The sequence below is a fragment of the Rutilus rutilus genome, assembly GCF_951802725.1.
Source record: "Rutilus rutilus genome assembly, chromosome: 11".
NCBI lineage: Eukaryota > Metazoa > Chordata > Actinopteri > Cypriniformes > Leuciscidae > Rutilus > Rutilus rutilus.
The window spans coordinates 43,750,853-43,772,635 of NC_140216.1; the positions used below are offsets into that span (position 1 = coordinate 43,750,853).

The following is a 21,783-nucleotide window of genomic DNA, read 5'->3' on the forward strand; positions in this document are numbered from 1 at the left end:
GTTACACAGACGTTGGTCTAGGTTACACAGGTCTAGGTTACACAGGTCTAGGTTACACAGAGCTGGTCTAGGTTACACAGAGCTGGTCTAGGTTACACAGAGCTGGTCTAGGTTACACTGAGCTGGTCTAGGTTACAAAGAGCTGGTCTAGGTTACACAGAGCTGGTCTAGGTTACACAGAGCTGGTCTAGGTTACAAAGAGCTGGTCTAGGTTACACTGAGCTGGTCTAGGTTACACTGAGCTGGTCTAGGTTACACAGACGTTGGTCTAGGTTACACTGGTCTAGGTTACACTGGTCTAGGTTACACTGGTCTAGGTTACACAGAGCTGGTCTAGGTTACACTGAGCTGAACTAGGTTACACAGACGTTGGTCTAGGTTACACAGGTCTAGGTTACACAGAGCTGGTCTAGGTTACACTGGTCTAGGTTACACAGAGCTGGTCTAGGTTACACAGAGCTGGTCTAGGTTACACTGAGCTGAACTAGGTTACACTGAGCTGAACTAGGTTCCACAGACGTTGGTCCAGGTTACACAGGTCTAGGTTACACAGACGTTGGTCTAGGTTACACAGGTCTAGGTTACACAGATCTAGGTTACACAGGTCTAGGTTACACAGGTCTAGGTTACACAGGTCTAGGTTACACAGAGCTGGTCTAGGTTACACAGACATTGGTCTAGGTTACACAGGTCTAGGTTACACAGATGTTGGTCTAGGTTACATAGGTCTAGGTTACACTGGTCTAGGTTACACTGGTCTAGGTTACACTGGTCTAGGTTACACTGACGTTGGTCTAGGTTACACAGAGCTGGTCTAGGTTACACAGGTCTAGGTTACACAGAGCTGGTCTAGGTTACACTGATCAAGGTTATACAGACGCTGGTCTAGGTTACACAGGTCTAGGTTACACAGAGCTGGTCTAGGTTACACTGATCAAGGTTATACAGACGCGGGTCTAGGTTACACAGGTCTAGGTTACACAGAGCTGGTCTAGGTTACACTGATCAAGGTTATACAGACGCGGGTCTAGGTTACACAGGTCTAGGTTACACAGAGCTGGTCTAGGTTACACTGACGTTGGTCTAGGTTACACAGAGCTGGTCTAGGTTACACAGATCAAGGTTATACAGACGCTGGTCTAGGTTACACTGACGTTGGTCTAGGTTACACAGAGCTGGTCTAGGTTACACTGATCAAGGTTATACAGACGCTGGTCTAGGTTACACAGGTCTAGGTTACACAGAGCTGGTCTAGGTTACACTGATCAAGGTTATACAGACGCGGGTCTAGGTTACACAGGTCTAGGTTACACAGAGCTGGTCTAGGTTACACTGATCAAGGTTATACAGACGCGGGTCTAGGTTACACAGAGCTGGTCTAGGTTACACAGGTCTAGGTTACACTGGTCTAGGTTACACTGGTCTAGGTTACACAGACGCTGGTCTAGGTTACACTGAGCTGGTCTAGTTTACACAGACGTTGGTCTAGGTTACACAGACGTTGGTCTAGGTTACACTGGTCTAGGTTACACTGGTCTAGGTTACACTGGTGTTGGTCTAGGTTACACAGGTCTAGGTTACACAGATGTTGGTCTAGGTTACACAGGTCTAGGTTACATTGGTCTAGGTTACACAGATGTTGGTCTAGGTTACACAGGTCTAGGTTACACTGGTCTAGGTTACACTGGTCTAGGTTACACTGGTCTAGGTTACACTGACGTTGGTCTAGGTTACACAGAGCTGGTCTAGGTTACACAGAGCTAGTCTAGGTTACACTGATCAAGGTTATACAGGCGCTGGTCTAGGTTACACAGGTCTAGGTTACACAGATGTTGGCCTAGGTTACACAGACACCGATCTAGGTAACACTGGTCTAGGTTACACAACACTGGTCTAGGTTACACAGAGCTGATCTAGGTTACACAGGTCTAGGTTACACAGGTCTAAGTTACACAGGTCTAGGTTACAAAGAACTGGTCTAGGTTACACAGATGCTGGTCTAGGTTACACAGATGTTGGTCTAGGTTACACAGGTCTAAATTACACTGGTCTAGGTTACACTGGTCTAGGTTACACTGATGTTGGTCTAGGTTACACAGGTCTAGGTTACACAGGTCTAGGTTACACAGGTCTAGGTTACACAGGTCTAGGTTACACAGACGCCGGTCTAGATTACATTGGTCTATGTTACACAGAGCTGGTCTAGGTTCCACAGACGCTGGTCTAGATTACAGTGGTCTAGGTTACACAGACGCCGGTCTAGGTTAAACTGGTCTAGGTTACACAGACGCCGGTCTAGGTTACACAGACGCCGGTCTAGGTTACACAGACGTCGGTCTAGGTTACACAGACGTCGGTCTAGGTTACACAGACGCTGGTCTAGGTTACACAGACGCCGGTCTAGGTTACACTGGTCTAGGTTACACAGACGCTGGTCTAGGTTACACAGAGCTGGTCTAGGTTACACAGAGCTGGTCTAGGTTACACAGAGCTGGTCTAGGTTACACAGAGCTGGTCTAGGTTACACAGATGTTGGCCTAGGTTACACAGACACCGATCTAGGTAACACTGGTCTAGGTTACACAACGCTGGTCTAGGTTACACAGAGCTGATCTAGGTTACACAGACGTTGGTCTAGGTTACACAGGTCTAGGTTACACAGGTCTAAGTTACACAGGTCTAGGTTACAAAGAACTGGTCTAGGTTACACAGATGCTGGTCTAGGTTACACAGATGTTGGTCTAGGTTACACAGGTCTAAGTTACACTGGTCTAGGTTACACTGGTCTAGGTTACACTGGTCTAGGTTACACTGATGTTGGTCTAGGTTACACAGACACCGATCTAGGTAACACTGGTCTAGGTTACACAACACTGGTCTAGGTTACACAGAGCTGATCTAGGTTACACAGGTCTAGGTTACACAGGTCTAAGTTACACAGGTCTAGGTTACAAAGAACTGGTCTAGGTTACACAGATGCTGGTCTAGGTTACACAGATGTTGGTCTAGGTTACACAGGTCTAAGTTACACTGGTCTAGGTTACACTGGTCTAGGTTACACTGATGTTGGTCTAGGTTACACAGGTCTAGGTTACAAAGAGCTGGTCTAGGTTACACAGACGCTGGTCTAGGTTACACAGACGCTGGTCTAGGTTACACAGACGCTGGTCTAGGTTACACAGGTCTAGGTTACACAGGTCTAGGTTACACAGGTCTAGGTTACACTGGTCTAGGTTACACAGACGCCGGTCTAGATTACATTGGTCTATGTTACACAGGTCTAGGTTACACAGGTCTAGGTTACACAGGTCTAGGTTACACAGGTCTAGGTTACACAGGTCTAGGTTACACAGGTCTAGGTTACACAGGTCTAGGTTACACAGGTCTAGGTTACACAGGTCTAGGTTACACTGGTCTAGGTTACACAGACGCCGGTCTAGATTACATTGGTCTATGTTACACAGAGCTGGTCTAGGTTCCACAGACGCTGGTCTAGATTACAGTGGTCTAGGTTACACAGACGCCGGTCTAGGTTACACTGGTCTAGGTTACACAGACGCCGGTCTAGGTTACACAGACGCCGGTCTAGGTTACACAGACATCGGTCTAGGTTACACAGACGTCGGTCTAGGTTACACAGACGTCGGTCTAGGTTACACAGACGCTGGTCTAGGTTACACTGGTCTAGGTTACACAGACGCCGGTCTAGGTTACACTGGTCTAGGTTACACAGACGCTGGTCTAGGTTACACAGAGCTGGTCTAGGTTACACAGAGCTGGTCTAGGTTACACAGAGCTGGTCTAGGTTACACAGAGCTGGTCTAGGTTACACAGAGCTGGTCTAGGTTACACAGAGCTGGTCTAGGTTACACAGATGTTGGCCTAGGTTACACAGACACCGATCTAGGTAACACTGGTCTAGGTTACACAACGCTGGTCTAGGTTACACAGAGCTGATCTAGGTTACACAGACGTTGGTCTAGGTTACACAGGTCTAGGTTACACAGGTCTAAATTACACAGGTCTAGGTTACAAAGAACTGGTCTAGGTTACACAGATGCTGGTCTAGGTTACACAGATGTTGGTCTAGGTTACACAGGTCTAAGTTACACTGGTCTAGGTTACACTGGTCTAGGTTACACTGGTCTAGGTTACACTGGTCTAGGTTACACTGGTCTAGGTTACACAGACGCCGGTCTAGATTACATTGGTCTATGTTACACAGAGCTGGTCTAGGTTACACAGACGCTGGTCTAGATTACAGTGGTCTAGGTTACACAGACGCCGGTCTAGGTTACACTGGTCTAGGTTACACAGACGCCGGTCTAGGTTACACAGATGCCGGTCTAGGTTACACAGACGCCGGTCTAGGTTACACAGACGTCGGTCTAGGTTACACAGACGCTGGTCTAGGTTACACTGGTCTAGGTTACACAGACGCCGGTCTAGGTTACACTGGTCTAGGTTACACAGACGCTGGTCTAGGTTACACAGATGCTGGTCTAGGTTACACAGAGCTGGTCTAGGTTACAGCTGGTCTAGGTTACACAGAGCTGGTCTAGGTTACACAGTTACTCACCCAGTAGGGCAGCTGCTGGTCGGCCATGAAGGCTTTGAGGCTCGGTTCGCTCTTCCCATTGCTGGTCCAAACCCTCTTCCAGGAGGAGAACGTCTCGTATCCGTCTTTATGACTGCAGGAGAACAGAGGAGGATCAGTTGTGACTCGAGCAGCAGAGCCTCAACATTACCCATCAGCACTCACCTTCTATAGTAATGATCAAAGCACTCGTTACAGAAGTGCTCGCCACACGACAGGTGATACCAGCGAGACGTGTATCCGTTCCTGGCACACCTGATGAAAGCAGACGTTAAACACACTGAGCTCTCGATCCTCATTACAGCATCAGATGAGAACAGAACGAGTCACTCTATGATCTGAGTAATCACTCTATGATCTTCTGTAGACGCTTCACAGCAGAATCTGAGTTCGTCTCATATCTGATGAAGTTTCATCACTGATTCTGTGATTCTCCTGTTTATGACTGTGAGACGATCTGCACTGTATAATGTTTCATCAGTGTAATGCAGTCACGTTTACTGTAACCACACACACCTGTCAGACGCGCTGGCGAAACACACGGGGTACGTCGCCGGACATCCGGATTTCTCACACTTCCTGAACTTCTTCTCCACCTGATCGTCGTCTTCGCCGGTCTCTGCGGCTTTCCTTCTCGTCTGAAACACACACACACACACACACACACACACACACACACACACATACGTGTTCACAGGTGTCCTGCACCTGCTGCTGCGCTCCTCTGTCGTCTCGAACCCTCACCTGTGCTGCAGGTGTGTTGCCTCGGCCCCGCCCACCAGAGTCAGCCCCGCCCACTCCTGCTGAGCGCTTCCTGCCACGACTCCGCCCCGCTGAACACACACATCAACACGTCATTACTACACATACATCAATACTACACACACACACACACCAACACACCATTACATCACTACTACACACACACCATTACTACACACTAAGCAACACACACACACTAACACACATACTGTACAGACACAGTCTCATTCACTCACACACATACTTAACACACACACACACACACACACTGTACAGACACACTCACACACATACTGTACAGACAATCACACACACTCACTCACACAGTCTCATTCATTCACACACACTGTACAGACACACTCACACACATACTGTACAGACAATCACAGTCTCATAAACACACACACACACACACACACACACACACACACACACACGCGCGCACAGTCTCATTCACACACATACTGTACACACACACACTGTACAGACACACTCACACACATACTGTACAGAGTCTCATAAACACACACACACACTCACTCACTGTACAGACACACTCACTCACACAGTCTCATTCACACACACACACTGTACAGACACACTCACACACATACTGTACAGACAATCACACAGTCTCATAAACATAAACACACACACGCACAGTCTCATTCATAATGCGCATGAATAAGAATGAATGTCTCTCACCTGAGTCCGCTAGCATTGATAATGATGTTACTGTTAAACCACTGGATATTTGACTCTTTGTTCTTTATCTAGAAGAATATTTGGCCCTTTGTTCTTTAACGAAACACATTAAATTCAGCATCGTTTATTCTGCCTCATCTGCAGGAAACGCACTGTGTGTGACGTCACTTCCTCTGCTGCGCTTAACAACACACGTCAAAATAAAAGCCCCCCTCTCTGTACTCTCTGTACTCGCAGTTGTCTGACATTATAGTGTGGATGCATGAAAGTAGTCGCGTTTCTTTAGAAATGTTTGCTCAGTTTGCTCAGTTTATTGTGTAAATTAAGAAACAGAGAGGAGAGCTTCAGCTTCGCGTTTGAAGGGGAGGTTTGTCTCAAGCGGCGCTCCGTAGCTGCACGCGTTACTATGGCGACCGCCGCGCGTCCTGATCCGCCTATAAACACCAGCCGATATAAACACCAGCCGCTGCTGCCGCTGTTCATGAAGGGTTCTGAACATGAGACTCGAGCAGTGACTCGTGCAGTGGATCAGACTGAGATCAGACATGCTGTCCAGCGCGCCGCCCGCGAGAAGCTTTCTTCAGAAACGCGTTGTGACCGAGAGAAAGTCTGAGGTGAGTCTATGTCTGTCCGAACTCTGTGTCAGTGACTCGGTTCGGTGAGTCTCTGTCCGAACTGCGTGTCAATGACTCGGTTCTGCGATTCTCTGTCCGAACTGCGTGTCAGTGGTTCGGTTCTGTGAGTCTCTGTCCGAACTCTGTGTCAGTGACTCGGTTCTGTGAGTCTCTGTCCGAACTCTGTGTCAGTGACTCGGTTCTGTGAGTCTCTGTCCGAACTCTGTGTCAGTGACTCGGTTCTGTGAGTCTGTCCGAACTGCGTGTCAGTGATTCGGTTTTGTGAGTCTCTTTCCGAACTGCGTGTCAGTGATTCAGTTCTGTGAGTCTCTGTACGAACTGCGTGTCAGTGATTCGGTTCTGTGAGTCTCTGTCCGAAGTCTGTGTTAGTGACTCAGATCAGTGAGTCTCTGTCCGAACTCTGTGTCAGTGACTCGATTCAGTAAGTCTCTTTCCGAACTCTGTGTCAGTGACTCGATTCGGTGAGTCTCTTTCCGAACTCTGTGTCAGTGACTGGATTCGGTGAGTCTTTCCGAACTCTGTGTCCGTGACTCGGTTCGGTGAGTCTCTTTCCGAACTCTGTGTCAGTGACTGGATTCGGTTAGTCTTTCCGAACACTGTGTCAGTGACTGGATTCGGTGAGTCTTTCCGAACTCTGTGTCAGTGACTCGATTCGGTGAGTCTCTTTCCGAACTCTGTGTCAGTGACTGGATTCGGTGAGTCTTTCCGAACTCTGTGTCAGTGACTGGATTCGGTGAGTCTCTTTCCGAACTCTGTGTCAGTGACTCGGTTCGGTGAGTCTCTTTCCGAACTCTGTGTCAGTGACTCGATTCGGTGAGTCTCTTTCCGAACTCTGTGTCAGTGACTGGATTCGGTGAGTCTTTCCGAACTCTGTGTCCGTGACTCGGTTCGGTGAGTCTCTTTCCGAACTCTGTGTCAGTGACTGGATTCGGTGAGTCTTTCCGAACTCTGTGTCAGTGACTGGATTCGGTGAGTCTTTCCGAACTCTGTGTCAGTGACTGGATTCGGTGAGTCTTTCCGAACTCTGTGTCAGTGACTCGGTTCGGTTGATTCTGACTGACTGCTGTGTTTTTCAGGCTGTGGGATTCGCGGATCTCTCGAGAGTCGTTCAGTTGCTGCAGGATCCGCTCTCAGTAAGACTCGGTTTGCTTGAATTATGCTTGAATTATTATGGGCTCGTTTTTCAGTTTCTCTCTTTTTTTCAGTCGTCGTTAAAAGAAAGACAGATTTTCATCTTGAGGAAGGTGGTAAAAAGATGCCAGCGTGGATTTGTATCCTTAAAGTTTCACATAGAAGAATTTGGCAAAAAAAAAAAAAAAAAAGCCATTTTAAAGCTGAAATGTGTAAATGAGATGTTGTCTTTTCTGTACGTGTGAATGAGAACGAGTCTGACCTGCAGCGCTTTATACAGTACAGATTGTTTCACAACAGGAGAATAACAGAATCAATGATGAAACTTCATCAGATATGAGACAAACTCAGATTCTCTGCAGAAGCCAGAGAGACAGTATTTCTATTGACAGAAGTCAGTATTCAGATCAATTCAACACAAAATTGTATATAGCATGTTTATTATTGATTTTTATTTATTATTGTAACAATCACAAAATAAGAATATGCTCCCAAGCCGTCTCTGATTGGCTGGCGGTGGAAGCACGTCACGTGTATTATGTAGTATATAGTGTGAGTAATTATTTCTAGTGACGTCAACGTCCTCTGAGGAAACTGAAGTCCCTGAAGTCTCACTTCATCCACTAGAATCAGCATTTTCCAGCTTTAATTATATAACTCGACGGGTTTCCATGATGTGATGCCTGTAAGCCTCAAGCTCTCTGTGGAATAATCTGCTGTTATTATATTGTGATGATGATGATGCGATAAACCCTTTCCTTAAAATGCTTAAAATGTCAAGCTTTTGAGGGATCTCGCTGACATATGTAAGATTCTGAACCTCTGTGCTGAAAAAGTGACCGATCACCCGGAATATGCCAAAATCCTCTGTGATTTACTTCAGATCTGCGGGTGAGGTTTCCAGTCTAAAGTCTTTATAGGCCATTGAGAACGGAAGTCTTTATGAACTAATCAATGCTTGTCTTCAAGTCTTCCCTTCCTGAAGGAGAAAGCGTCGGATGAGATGAAGTTCGCCGCTGTGGCCACGGACTGTGTGTCTCAGATGGGTGAGTTACAGCAAACTCTCATTCACCACAGAATGACCAGGAGTCAAGACACATTATATTTCACATAAAGAAAAGAAGAAGAATCTCTTGTTATGGCACTTTTTGCATTGTGACGTTCAGTTCAGGACAGCTTTCCTCTCAAATTCTCATTACCATAATGCAAATCATTATGTACTTAAAAAATATTTTTATATATAGGCTAATATAACTATATAATACTCTGTACTGTGATACAGGTCAAATGTTTAAAATAATTAAGATTTTAATGTTTCTGAAAGAGTCTCTTCTGCTCACCAAGGCTGCATTTATTTGATCAAAAATACAGTTAAACAGTGAAATATTATTCCAGTGTAAATCATCTGTTTTCTATGTGAATATATAGTAGACTGTAATTTATTCCTGTGATCAAAGCTGAATTTTCAGCATAATTTTTCCAGTCTTCAGTGTCACATGATCCTTCAGAACATCTTAGGTTCCCTGAGGTGAAGCCCAAATCTAGGTTGTGAAACCTTATGAATGTGTGTGTAGAGGACACACCGCCGCATCACACACATCTTGTAGGGAGATAAGTGTAGAGACCCGAGTCTATGAGTGGGACCCCTCAGAGAACAATCCCACAGCTTCCCCAACTCTGGGCAGGGGTGAAGGATTTAGCCCTATCTGATACAGAGAGTCCCTCCTGATCGAGTCTCCATTGGACTCAAGGTCCGGGACGCACACTCGGGCCGGCCAGAACTGGGCTAGCCACACCCTGAAGGACTCTCTCCAGAGCTCCCGGGAGTTGAACAATCGGGGAAACTGTCCTCGGCCATGGCTGCAACCCTAGAAGAGCTGGACACACGAGGGAGAACCAGAGCCCACTGTGTGTCGCTGTCGGAGACTCAAATAGTTCCACTCCACCTCCTCTGGGTGGGTCTCCATTCCACCGGGCCTCGACGGGAGTTCTGCTCCCTGAATCTGGTGCCCAGGGGTTAGTGCTTTCCTGAGCCCAAAGGAGGATCTACATGCCAGTTTGCAAAGTGCAAAACCACCACCCTGATAATTTCTGTAGGCATCCACTGATGTGTTACCTGTCCAGACAAGCACATGAGGCCCTCAGGTCTGGGAGGTGTTTCAATGCTTGAGAGACAGCCATCATCACCAGGCAATTGTGTGCCAAGAGAGATGATGACCCCTCCACAGACCCTGAGCTGAGTGAGCCTCCATGCGGGAGCCTCCATGAGTGAGCATCCATGAGTGAGCCTCCATGAGTGAGCCTCCATGCGTGAGCCTCCATGAGTGAGCCTCCATGAGTGAGCCTCCATGCGTGAGCCTCCATGAGTGAGCCTCCATGAGTGAGCCTCCATGAGTGAGCCTCCATGCGTGAGCCTCCATGAGTGAGCCTCCATGAGTGAGCCCTCCATGAGTGAGCCTCCATGCATGAGCCCTCCATGAGTGAGCCTCCATGAGTGAGCCTCCATGAGTGAGCCTCCATGAGTGAGCCTCCATGAGTGAGCCTCCATGAGTGAGCCCTCCATGAGTGAGCCTCCATGAGTGAGCCTCCATGAGTGAGCCTCCATGAGTGAGCCCTCCATGAGTGAGCCTCCATGAGTGAGCCTCCATGAGTGAGCCTCCATGCGTGAGCCTCCATGAGTGAGCCTCCATGCGTGAGCATCCATGAGTGAGCCTCCATGAGTGAGCCTCCATGCGGGAGCCTCCATGAGTGAGCATCCATGAGTGAGCATCCATGAGTGAGCCTCCATGAGTGAGCCTCCATGAGTGAGCCTCCATGCGTGAGCCTCCATGAGTGAGCCTCCATGCGTGAGCCTCCATGCGTGAGCCTCCATGAGTGAGCCTCCATGAGTGAGCCTCCATGAGTGAGCCTCCATGAGTGAGCCTCCATGAGTGAGCCTCCATGAGTGAGCCTCCATGAGTGAGCCTCCATGCGTGAGCCTCCATGAGTGAGCCTCCATGAGTGAGCCTCCATGAGTGAGCCTCCATGAGTGAGCCTCCATGAGTGAGCCTCCATGCGTGAGCCTCCATGCGTGAGCCTCCATGAGTGAGCCTCCATGAGTGAGCCTCCATGAGTGAGCCTCCATGCGTGAGCCTCCATGAGTGAGCCTCCATGAGTGAGCCTCCATGAGTGAGCCTCCATGAGTGAGCCTCCATGCGTGAGCCTCCATGAGTGAGCCTCCATGAGTGAGCCTCCATGAGTGAGCCTCCATGAGTGAGCCTCCATGAGTGAGCCTCCATGAGTGAGCCTCCATGCGTGAGCCTCCATGCGTGAGCCTCCATGCGTGAGCCTCCATGAGTGAGCCTCCATGAGTGAGCCCTCCATGAGTGAGCCTCCATGAGTGAGCCCTCCATGAGTGAGCCTCCATGCGTGAGCCTCCATGCGTGAGCCTCCATGAGTGAGCCTCCATGAGTGAGCCCTCCATGAGTGAGCCTCCATGCGTGAGCCACCGCTGGAAAGGTCTTGTGTACAGCAGGCCAGAAGGTTGCCATCAGACCTAACAGTCTTGAAACTGTTTGACAGTGAGTGATAGGCCTAGCTTTATCTTGCTCACGGCTGTGAGGATCGAATCGATACGGGCAGGAGATAGATGTGCCTGCATCGTCATCGAATCCCACACCACGCCTAAAGTGGTCCTCGATAATAAAGCACACTAAAAGGAAATCATTCTAATGTGATTATTTGCTGCTCAATAAACTTTTCTGATTATTATCAATGTTGAAAACCATTGTGCTGCTTCAGATTTTGTGGAAACCGAAATCTTAATCAGACTTTTGATCGAAGGAGTAAAACAAAAAACTGAATGACAGTAATGAGAAGCACAATATATAATGATTAATAAAAGCGCAAAAATTTAAACTTTTATAAGTAAAATATTTTGGAGGGTTTACTATGGTGAATGTCACAATGCTAATATAGACTTTGATTTCTTTATGCAAAGAATAATTTCTCATTTATGTGTTGATATGTTACCCCATCTTTGGGTAAATCCAGATTATTGATGCATGTATGATAGATTGAGTGATAATGGCGTGTGACGGCAGGTTATCTGATGAGGATCCCGTTGCCGGAGGTCAGACAGCAGATCTGCGCTTCTGTTATATCCTTCTACAGCCACAGCACACACACACACTGCTCTGACGGTGGGTGGCGTGACTGAGCTCTTCAAGTGTGCAAACGTTCAGGTTTAGGGGTGGTGTTTATCGTGTGTGTGTGTGTGTGTGTCAGGTGTCTATCCCACGCATGTGGACTACCGAGGGCTGACAGTGGAGCGCAGTGGTCTGGCCGAGACCCTCGTCATGTCACTGGCCCTGATGGAGAACCAGCTGTCAGTCAAACTGCGTCTCCTTCAGACCCTGCAGATCCTTTCCAGGACGTCAGGTGACCACACACACACACACACACACACCAGAGATCTGTAGATCTGAAACCTGAATGAAACACGTGCTGGTGTGTGTTGGCAGAGGTGAACTGTAGTTTAATGCTGAGAGTTCAGGCTGCGCAGAAGATCTGCTTCCACATGAGTGAGTGTGACCCGTCCGGACCGGTTCTGTTCCGCTGCTCGGAGATCCTCTGGAACCTTCTGGAGAACGGCTCTCGGGAAGAGGTGACGGCCCAGCTCAGCAACCCCGACTGCATTGCGTGAGTCGATTATCACATGATCTAGAGTTACTGAAGGGCGTTAAATGTTCATCACCGTAACAGCACAAGTACACAGAAAGTAAATGACTGTAATACATTGATTTACAACCAGCATAAATTAAAAGTGTGAGTTCTTTGGCTTGACAGTAATAGGGATTTCATGGTGTGCTGTAAAAATGTAACTGTCATGAAAATGCCTCTTTTTCTAATGTTTTTCCTTTTGATTTTGGGGTCGAGTATGAGCTGAGCCTGAACGTTCTCTCGTCAGGTCAAGGTCAGATATTAATGAGCACATGAGAATCTGAACGCCGCCTCTAAACAATACTGTGTTTTCCCTTCTGCATGGCAGATCTTTGAAGGAAGCATTTCTCAATCAGCTTCTCAACGGATTCCGGCATTATGATCGTCAGCTGAGGAACGACCTGCTAGTGCTGCTGTCTCTGATCGCATCGAACCCGAACGCTCCTCTGATCGTGAGTCCATCGTCCTCACTGCCGTAAACTCCACAACGCTCACGCTCTTCTTCATCAGCCTCACGCTCTTCTTCACGAGCTCTCTGTGTGTTTCAGGAGAGCGGGTTTGTCAAGCATCTCACGCTGATTGTCACGTTCCCTGAGCGTAAGTATTGGTGTTTTTCATTAGCGTTCGTTCAGCTCCGTGACCTCGAATGAAGATCTGTGAACTCGTGTTTCTCAGTGAAGAGCCACAATCCTCTGGTGCGAAACCTCAAGCTGTCCTTCAACCATGAGGACTTCGAGATGAAGAAGCTCTTGTTGAATGTGATCGTTGTCCTGTCGAGAGATCTGGCTGCCCTGCAGGTGAGATGATGTTAGCATGCGTTACACAACAGCTCTCAGTCATTTAAACCTGTATGGCTTTTCTTCTTCTGTGGAGCACAGAGAGAGATGTTTAGCAGAATGCGCACAATGCTCTTCTCCATGCAATGGAAACACACTGTGATTGTGAAGAACGATAGGTTATTTTCATGTGAGCTCTTGAAGCCTGTCCCTTCAGTGCACGCGTGTGTGTGCTTGTGTGTGTGGTGAGCAGCTGTTTAAGGAGGGCCGGGTGATGCTGGGTCTGATGCTCCTGATTAAGCCCCGGTCCCCGGAGCCCCGGAGCAGGTGCAGTTGGACCCCTGGCCAGCAGGAGGAGCTGCAGCTCCAGGCGTTGGCGTGTCTGAGCTCTCTGGCTCCTCTGATGCTGGACGACTACATGACGTGTCAGGGGAACACACTCCTGCTGCTGCTGCTCGACTGGTGTCTTCAGGAAGGTACCGCACCATCACTGCCAGCACACTATATAAGCTATCTATGTTCACATTAGGGGTCCTTTATGCCCTTTTGCAAAGTCTTGATTTTGTTTTAGGGTGTACTGGAATATGCTTTCATGCTTGATTGTTCAAAAAACACATTATTTTTCACATATTTTACATTATTACAGCACCTCTTTCCCCAGTCTGGCTCAAACGCGACGTGTAGTTCATGTTTCGATGATTATAAATACTCTGATTCAGTACAGATACTGAAAAGATGTACTTTGTTCTAATCGGTCTCTTCATGGTTCTGTGGTCAGACTCCTTCAGTGGGCGGGGCCACAGTTTCCATGGCAGTGGTGGGCGGGGCGGGAAGAAGGCCCAGATGAGGTACTGTGTCCGACTGCTCAGATCCGTGGTTTCCCTGGACCTCGAGGCGCTCCGGCAGGATCTGTGCGATCAGGGGGCAATCGGCCAGCTTCTGGGTGAGTGTGTGTGTGTGTGTGTGTGAGAGAGAGTGTGTGTGGCGTATCACAGCACTCACTGCTGAAATACTGAAGACTAACTCTGTGTGTGTGTGTTAGGGACGCTGCGCTGGTTCATAGGGAGACCAGAGGCCGAGGATGCCGTATCTCTGGAGATTCAGATCGACTCCCAGTTCATTCTGTCTGTCCTCTGTGAGGGAGACATGCACAGGAAGGTGAGACACATCATGCTTATATCATATAGAACACTTAACTAGCACTGGTTAATCGAGTACACCTGTGTGTTCAGGAGTTGTTTGGCAGTGACGGTGTGGAGATGCTGATTCAGTATTTGAGTTTGGATGCCGCTCTGATCTTCAGTGGTTTGGGTCATAATAAACTGCTGCTGTCCACCGTCGATTGCGTTTGGTGAGACTCGAGTGTTTATTTCTCTATGGGAAACTCGCTGTGAATGCGATTCCACATATAGTGCATCCGGAAAGTATTCACAGAGCTTCACTTTTTCCACATTTTGTTATGCTACAGCTTTATTTCAAAATAGATTAAATTAATAATTTTTTCTCAAAATTCTCCAAACAATACCCCATAATTACAACGTGCAGTTAACAGTGCATGTCAGAGCACAAACCAAGCCATGAAGTCCAAGGAATTGTCTGTAGACCTCTGAGACAGGATTGCATCGAGGCCCAGATCTGGTGAAGGGTACAGAAACATTTCTGCAGCGTTGAAGGTCCCCATGAGCACAGTGGCCTCCATCATCCGTAAATGGAAGTAGTGTGGAACCACCAGGACTCTTCCTAGAGCTGAGGGATCTGGGTAGAAGGGCCTCAGTCAGGGAGGAGACCCAGAACCCTATGGTCACTCTGACAGAGCTCCAGAGTTTCTCTGTTGAGAGAACAACCATCTCTGCAGCTCTCTACCAATCAGGCCTGAGAACCTTCCAGAAGAACAACCATCTCTACAGCTCTCTACCAATCAGGCCTGATAACCTTCCATAAGAACAACCATCTCTGCAGCTCTCCACCAATCAGGCCTGAGAACCTTCCAGAAGAACAACCGTGTCTTCAGCTCTCCACCAATCAGGCCTGAGAACCTTCCAGAAGAACAGCCATCTCTGCAGCTCTCCACCAATCAAGCCTGAGATCCTTCCAGAAGAACAACCATCTCTGCAGCTCTCCACCAATCAGGCCTGAGAACCTTCCGGAAGAACAACCATCTCCCCAGCTCTCCACCAATCAGGCCTGAGAACCTTCCAGAAGAACAACCATCTCTCCAGCTCTCCACCAATCAGGCCTGAGAACCTTCCAGAAGAACAACCATCTCTCCAGCTCTCCACCAATCAGGCCTGAGAACCTTCCAGAAGAACAACCGTCTCTACAACTCTTCACCAATCAGGCCTGAGAACCTTCCAGAAGAACAGCCATCTCTGCAACTCTTCACCAATCAGGCCTGAGAACCTTCCAGAAGAACAACCATCTCTGCAGCTCTCCACCAATCAGGCCTGAGAACCTTCCAGAAGAACAACCGTCTCTACAACTCTTCACCAATCAGGCCTGAGAACCTTCCAGAAGAACAGCCATCTCTGCAACTCTTCACCAATCAGGCCTGAGAACCTTCCAGAAGAACAACCATCTCTCCAGCTCTCCACCAATCAGGCCTGAGAACCTTCCAGAAGAACAACCGTCTCTACAACTCTTCACCAATCAGGCCTGAGAACCTTCCAGAAGAACAGCCATCTCCCCAGCTCTCCACCAATCAGGCCTGAGAACCTTCCAGAAGAACAACCATCTCTGTAGCTCTCCCAGACCTGAAGGACTCTCAGATCATGAGAAACAAAATTCTCTGGTGTGATGAAACAAAGATTGAACTCTTTGGCCTGAATGGTAAGCGTCATGTCTGGAGGAAAGCAGGCACCGCTCATCAACTGGACAATACCATCCCTACAGTGAAGCAGCATCAGCTGTGGGGGTGTTTCTCAGCCGCAGGAACTGGGAGACTCGTCAGGGTCGAGGGAAAGATGAGGGACTGGGAGACTCGTCAGGATCGAGGGAAAGATGAGGAACTGGGAGACTCGTCAGGATCGAGGGAAAGTTGAGGGACTGGGAGACTCATCAGGATCGAGGGAAAGATGAGGGACTGGGAGACTCATCAGAATCGAGGGAAAGATGAGGAACTGGGAGACTCATCAGGATCGAGGGAAAGATGAGGGACTGGGAGACTCGTCAGGATCGAGGGAAAGATGAGGAACTGGGAGACTCGCCAGGATCGAGGGAAAGATGAGGAACTGGGAGACTCATCAGGATCGAGGGAAAGATGAGGGACTGGGAGACTCGTCAGGATCGAGGGAAAGATGAGGAACTGGGAGACTCGCCAGGATCGAGGGAAAGATGAGGAACTGGGAGACTCATCAGGATCGAGAGAAAGATGAGGGACTGGGAGACTCAAAGAGACTTGAGGCTCTAATTGGTGCCAAAGGTGCTTCAAAAAAGTATTGAGCAAAGCATTGAAAAAAATGAATTTAATCCATTTTGGAATAAGGCTGTAACATAAAATAATCTCGAAAAAGTGAAACGCTGTGAATACTTTCCGGGTGCGCTGTGAATACAGGGAAAATCTCCTCTTATTTACTTCTTGCCAAATATGATTTCTTCTCTTCTGTGCAGGTCATGTGTTGTGGGCTGTTTCGGGACGGAGGACGTGTTTGTGGCAGGAGGTGGAGTTGATCTGCTCCTTCAGCGGCTGCAGGTGCAAATATTCAGCATGAGTGTGTTGGACTGGCGTTTGTGGCGTGTTTCGACTGGCGTGTGTGGCGTGTTTCGACTGGCGTGTGTGGCGTGTTTCGACTGGCGTGTGTGGCGTGTGTTCGACTGGCGTGTGTGGCGTGTGTTCGACTGGTGTGTGTTCGACTGGTGTGTGTTCGACTAGTGTGTGTTCGACTGGTGTGTGTTCGACTGGCGTGTGTGGCGTGTGTTCGACTGGCGTGTGTTCGACTGGCGTGTGTTCGACTGGCGTGTGTTCGACTAGTGTGTGTTCGACTGGTGTGTGTTCGACTGGTGTGTGTTCGACTGGCGTGTGTGGTGTGTGTTCGACTGGCGTGTGTTCGACTGGCGTGTGTTCGACTGGCGTGTGTTCGACTGGCGTGTGTTCGACTGGCGTGTGTGGCGTGTGTTCGACTGGTGTGTGTTTGACTAGTGTGTGTTTGACTAGTGTGTGTTCGACTGCCTTGTGTTCGACTGCCGTGTGTTCGACTGCCGTGTGTTTGAGTCGAACCACAGGCCACGCGTCACGTCAGTCGAACCACACGCATGCATGTCAGTCGAACCATACGCCAGTCGAACACACCAGTCAAACACATGCCAGCAAGTAGAAACACTCTCCAGTCGAAACACACGCCAGTCGAACACACGCCAGTAGAACCACAGGCCACACGTCAGTCAAACCACGTGTTTCGACTGGCGTGTGTTCGACTGGCGTGTGTTTGACCACATGTGTGATGTGCAGCGGAGCCCCAGACACATGCTGATTGCGCTCATCGGGACTCTGCTGGAGCTGTGTGAGAGTCCGCGGGCCGTCACACGTGTGCAGTGCTGGCGTGGCGAGAGAGACGTCACTGCGCCGCAGCTCCTGTTGCAGATCTGGAGGAGCGAGGAGGAGGAGACGGGTATAACGCGAGACCAGCAAGGAGTGATTGCAGGTACCGACACATCAGTCAGCCTGAACGCATAAAAATGCACAGCTTACAGCACCTCACAGGTCAGGGATTAAAACAGTGCCATGCTCTAGGTAATTGACTAACGGTTTCGGCGCTCTGTGTATTTGCACTGATCCAGTGTGTTCATTTACACAGATCCAGTGTGTTCATTTACACAGATCCAGTGTGTTCATTTACACTGATCCAGTGTGTTCATTTACACAGATCCAGTGTGTTCATTTACACAGATCCAGTGTGTTCATTTACACTGATCCAGTGTGTTCATTTACACTGATCCAGTGTGTTCATTTACACAGATCCAGTGTGTTCATTTACACTGATCCAGTGTGTTCATTTACACTGATCCAGTGTGTTCATTTACACTGATCCAGTGTGTTCATTTACACAGATCCAGTGTGTTCATTTACACTGATCCAGTGTGTTCATTTACACTGATCCAGTGTGTTCATTTACACTGATCCAGTGTGTTCATTTACACTGATCCAGTGTGTTCATTTACACAGATCCAGTGTGTTCATTTACACTGATTCAGTGTGTTCATTTACACTGATCCAGTGTGTTCATTTACACAGATCCAGTGTGTTCATTTACACAGATCCAGTGTGTTCATTTACACAGATCCAGTGTGTTCATTTACACAGATCCAGTGTGTTCATTTACACAGATCCAGTGTTTTCAGCGTCTAAGTTCACAATAAACGCTGCTCCACACAAACATCTCATAAAATCTCAAGTAAAAATTATGTCAGAGTAATTTTGGGAATCGCTAAAGTGAGCATGAAATCAAAATGCAACTTTCTTAATTGAGCCGTCAGTTCATTACCATCACAAAGAAAGCCTCATCATACACTTGTTTTCTTCTCTCCAAAGTAAGTGAGAAGCTGCTCTTTTCAGACTCTCTCTCTCTCTCTCTCTCTCAGACGTGAAGCGGCCGGTTGTCTCTCGGCATCAGGATGAACCGTCATCAACATCATCTTCACGGGACGTCAGTTCTGCTGTCAGGGATGTGTGGGAAAACCTGTTTGCAAACATCTACTGCATCTTCTGGAAACTGGGTATGAGAGAGGACTGTGCTATTTTCAGTAGTGTGACAGTAGCTAAAATAGCATACATTCTCAAGTATAAATTAACTTTAAATATCAGCACCTACATAACATGTCAGAATGCTTGTAAGGTCACAGTGTTTTACACATTTACACCTGAGCAAACGTGGTAATAAAAAGATAATAATCAAACACGCTCCTAAACTCTCCTCATTTGACAGTCCAGTTCAATGTAAGTGAATTGCTGAATCTAGTCATAGGTTTAAAACACTAATCTTCAGTGCAGTTTATGTTGATTAAACACAGTAGCTTGACCAGCTGTAACCAGCTGGTTATCATTGCTGATCTGTAGGATTTGAGCAGCTGTCGGGTTTGAGCGCTGAAGATCTCGTCACACTCAGCATCATCCGCAGATACCTGGACTTCAAGGTAAGTCTTGATGACCTGTCAGCCTCGTCAGCATTAATCAGTGACATCACTGCAGACGCTCCTGCTCCACAGGTGGGAGAAGTTTTACACGAGGTCTCGGCCGAGCTGTTGGCCGAGGGAGCGACGCCCGTCCCGTCTGATGAAGAAGCCCTGAAGAGCCTTCGACAGGTCAGCGAAGAGACGGTGAAGACCGTGCGCTCTCTGCAGCAAAGCATTCTGGGCCGTCAGCAGCAGGAGGAGCTGCAGGAGGAGAAGCTGCTGTATGAAGAGGTAAAACTGACCATCACAGTTCTGCTGTTTCTCCTGTCTGGCGAAGGGGTTGGTATGCGTTTGATCAGTACCTGAGAAACTCTTTTCCAGATTGGCTTCACTCATAAGCAGAGAGAGATTGCGGCAGAAGCCTGGAGGACTTACGTGGCCAGAACCTCAAACTACAGCGTCCTGAAGGTCTGAGATCTTCATCCTCACACAGATTGGCATGTTCTCGAGTCTCTGCATTAATTCTTGCGTGTGTGTGTGTGTGTGTGTGTGTCAGGAGTTTAAGCGTCTGCGGGAGGAATGCGGCACCAGCGGCCCCGACGCTCCATCAGAACCGGCCCTCGAGGGACCCGAGACACAACACACCCTCTCAGATCAATAAACCCAGTCCCATACAGAGAGTTCAGACTAACCTGAAGTCATTTCACAACATATATATACATATTATGCTTTCAGAGACATTGATATTTCTCATGTTCAGCAATCTTTACTCCTACAGCATATGTTTACATGTACCGCTTATTCTGTGCGTTTGAGCTCTGAAACCGCATGTAAATTGCACTATCATAATGGATGAAGAGAAAGCATTTGGGTTTCTGCCTCACTAACCCGAGCACATGTATACACCGCTAACTGCTTGTGAGGTCTGAGCTGCTGTGTGCATGTAAACGCAGCCAAAGTAAACTTCAGATCTAGATCTCGACTACGCTAAATCCACATCAGCATTCTGGATCATCGGACCATCGCTGAGGTCGACCATCATGAGCGATGAGCTGCTTCATGACCTCAAGCAAACCAGAAGCCAAACATCACCAGTGCTGAAGGTCATCTATGATGATTGTGAAAGCGAGCATAATGACTAATAAAACAAGGCAGCAGAATCAGAACAAAACAGTGTGTTTATTAAATGTCCAGTCATCTTTAAGTCAAGTCTTATTTATTTATATAGCGCTTTTTACAATACTGATTGTTTCAAAGCAGCTTTACAGTGGTAACAGGAAAATAATGCAACAAAGTTTGTTTCCAGAAGATAGCAAATAGCATCACAGTCCAGCTTAAGTAAGTTTATTTCTACAGCGCTTTATACCGTACAGATCTTTTCAAAGCACATTCACAGTATAGTTGGGGGCCTTAAGCACATAAATAGGTAATTTCGTGCAAATTCATCTAAAAGTGCCAAATTTGGCACAGATCATACCAAAATGATTTAGCTAGGGCGCCGAAGCCAGCGACCCTCGGGGGCCAAGATGGCGGCCAAATCCAATATGGCCGCTGCCCGAAAAGGGTCCCGGCTTTAACTTTTGAACCACATGAGTTACAAATGCAAACTTGATATGTTTTTCAGCTTAATTGATCATGAGAAACACATAGGAATGTTTATATTTATGACCCAGTAAATCTGGACCCCTTGATCCTCCAATTCCAATATGGCCGCTGTCCAAAAAAGCAGTTTGGGCTGTAGTATGGGGCCTTACACCCCATTGTTCACCCAAATTCATCTACAAGCACCAAATTTGGCACAGATGTAGCTGAGGGGATACTGAAATGATTTAGCAAGGGTGCCCGAGCCAATGGTCCCTGAGACCTGAAAGGGATTCGGCTATAGCTTTTGAGCCAGATGAGATACAAATACAAACTTGATGTCTATTTTACCTTCTTTGACCATGGAAAACCCATAGGAATACTTACATTTATGATTGGGTATATCAGGACCTCCCAAATTCCCTAAATTCAATATGGCCGCTGTCCGAAAAACGGTTTTGGCTACAAATTGTGAACCAAATGCGCTACAAATGAGGATGTGGTGTTCTATTTTATGTTTATTGACCACAGGAAGTCCATTGGCATATTTATATTTATGCTTGTGTAAGTCTGGAACCTGTATTCTTTTTTTTTTTTACCACAACTTTGAAGGTTATTCTCAATGTTGATTCATTTCCGTATAAAAGTGAAATGGTTTTCAGTGTTCACATGAATTATCATTATCACTCACAATCACCGGATCTCTCATGGGGCCCTATTTTAACGATCTGAAAACGCAAGTGTCAAAGCGCAAAGCGCAAGTAACTTTGTGGGCGGGTCTTGGGCGCTG

At 47.7% G+C, this 21,783-nt stretch overlaps 2 protein-coding genes across 4 annotated transcripts in view; one reads left to right on the forward strand and one right to left on the reverse strand.

Annotated features, from left to right (window-relative positions):
• Positions 1-6,221, reverse strand: part of kdm1b (lysine demethylase 1B) — a 32,118-nt gene extending 25,897 nt beyond the window's left edge. For both annotated transcript variants that reach the window (XR_014629283.1, XM_084424634.1), the window contains exons 1-5: positions 6,065-6,221; positions 5,342-5,430; positions 5,114-5,235; positions 4,763-4,852; positions 4,580-4,691 (exon numbers count right to left, since the gene is read on the reverse strand). Coding sequence is in view for 1 of the 2 variants with exons in the window: in XM_084424634.1 (XP_084280760.1) it covers positions 4,580-4,691; positions 4,763-4,852; positions 5,114-5,235; positions 5,342-5,430; positions 6,065-6,080 (429 nt within the window). In the remaining variant the exon portion in view is untranslated. The remainder of the gene's footprint in view (positions 1-4,579; positions 4,692-4,762; positions 4,853-5,113; positions 5,236-5,341; positions 5,431-6,064) is intronic.
• A 30-nt stretch (positions 6,222-6,251) lies between these two features.
• On the forward strand, positions 6,252-20,614 carry cfap69 (cilia and flagella associated protein 69). Of its 2 annotated transcripts, XM_084422586.1 has the most exons (22): positions 6,252-6,678; positions 7,776-7,832; positions 7,905-7,970; positions 8,612-8,721; positions 8,800-8,876; positions 11,913-12,011; positions 12,097-12,249; positions 12,333-12,510; positions 12,860-12,983; positions 13,080-13,128; positions 13,207-13,328; positions 13,561-13,783; positions 14,086-14,250; positions 14,350-14,465; positions 14,540-14,658; positions 16,914-16,995; positions 17,752-17,944; positions 18,882-19,016; positions 19,357-19,433; positions 19,506-19,703; positions 19,794-19,880; positions 19,969-20,614. In XM_084422586.1, exons 1-22 carry the CDS (start codon positions 6,610-6,612, stop codon positions 20,071-20,073), a joined length of 2,604 nt encoding a protein of 867 aa, XP_084278712.1. In that variant the 5' UTR covers positions 6,252-6,609; the 3' UTR covers positions 20,074-20,614. The 2 variants fall into 2 exon arrangements, with proteins under 2 accessions (XP_084278712.1, XP_084278711.1); XM_084422585.1 differs by having other exon boundaries at positions 6,484-6,678; positions 7,776-7,970.
• The last annotated feature ends 1,169 nt before the right edge of the window (positions 20,615-21,783 follow it).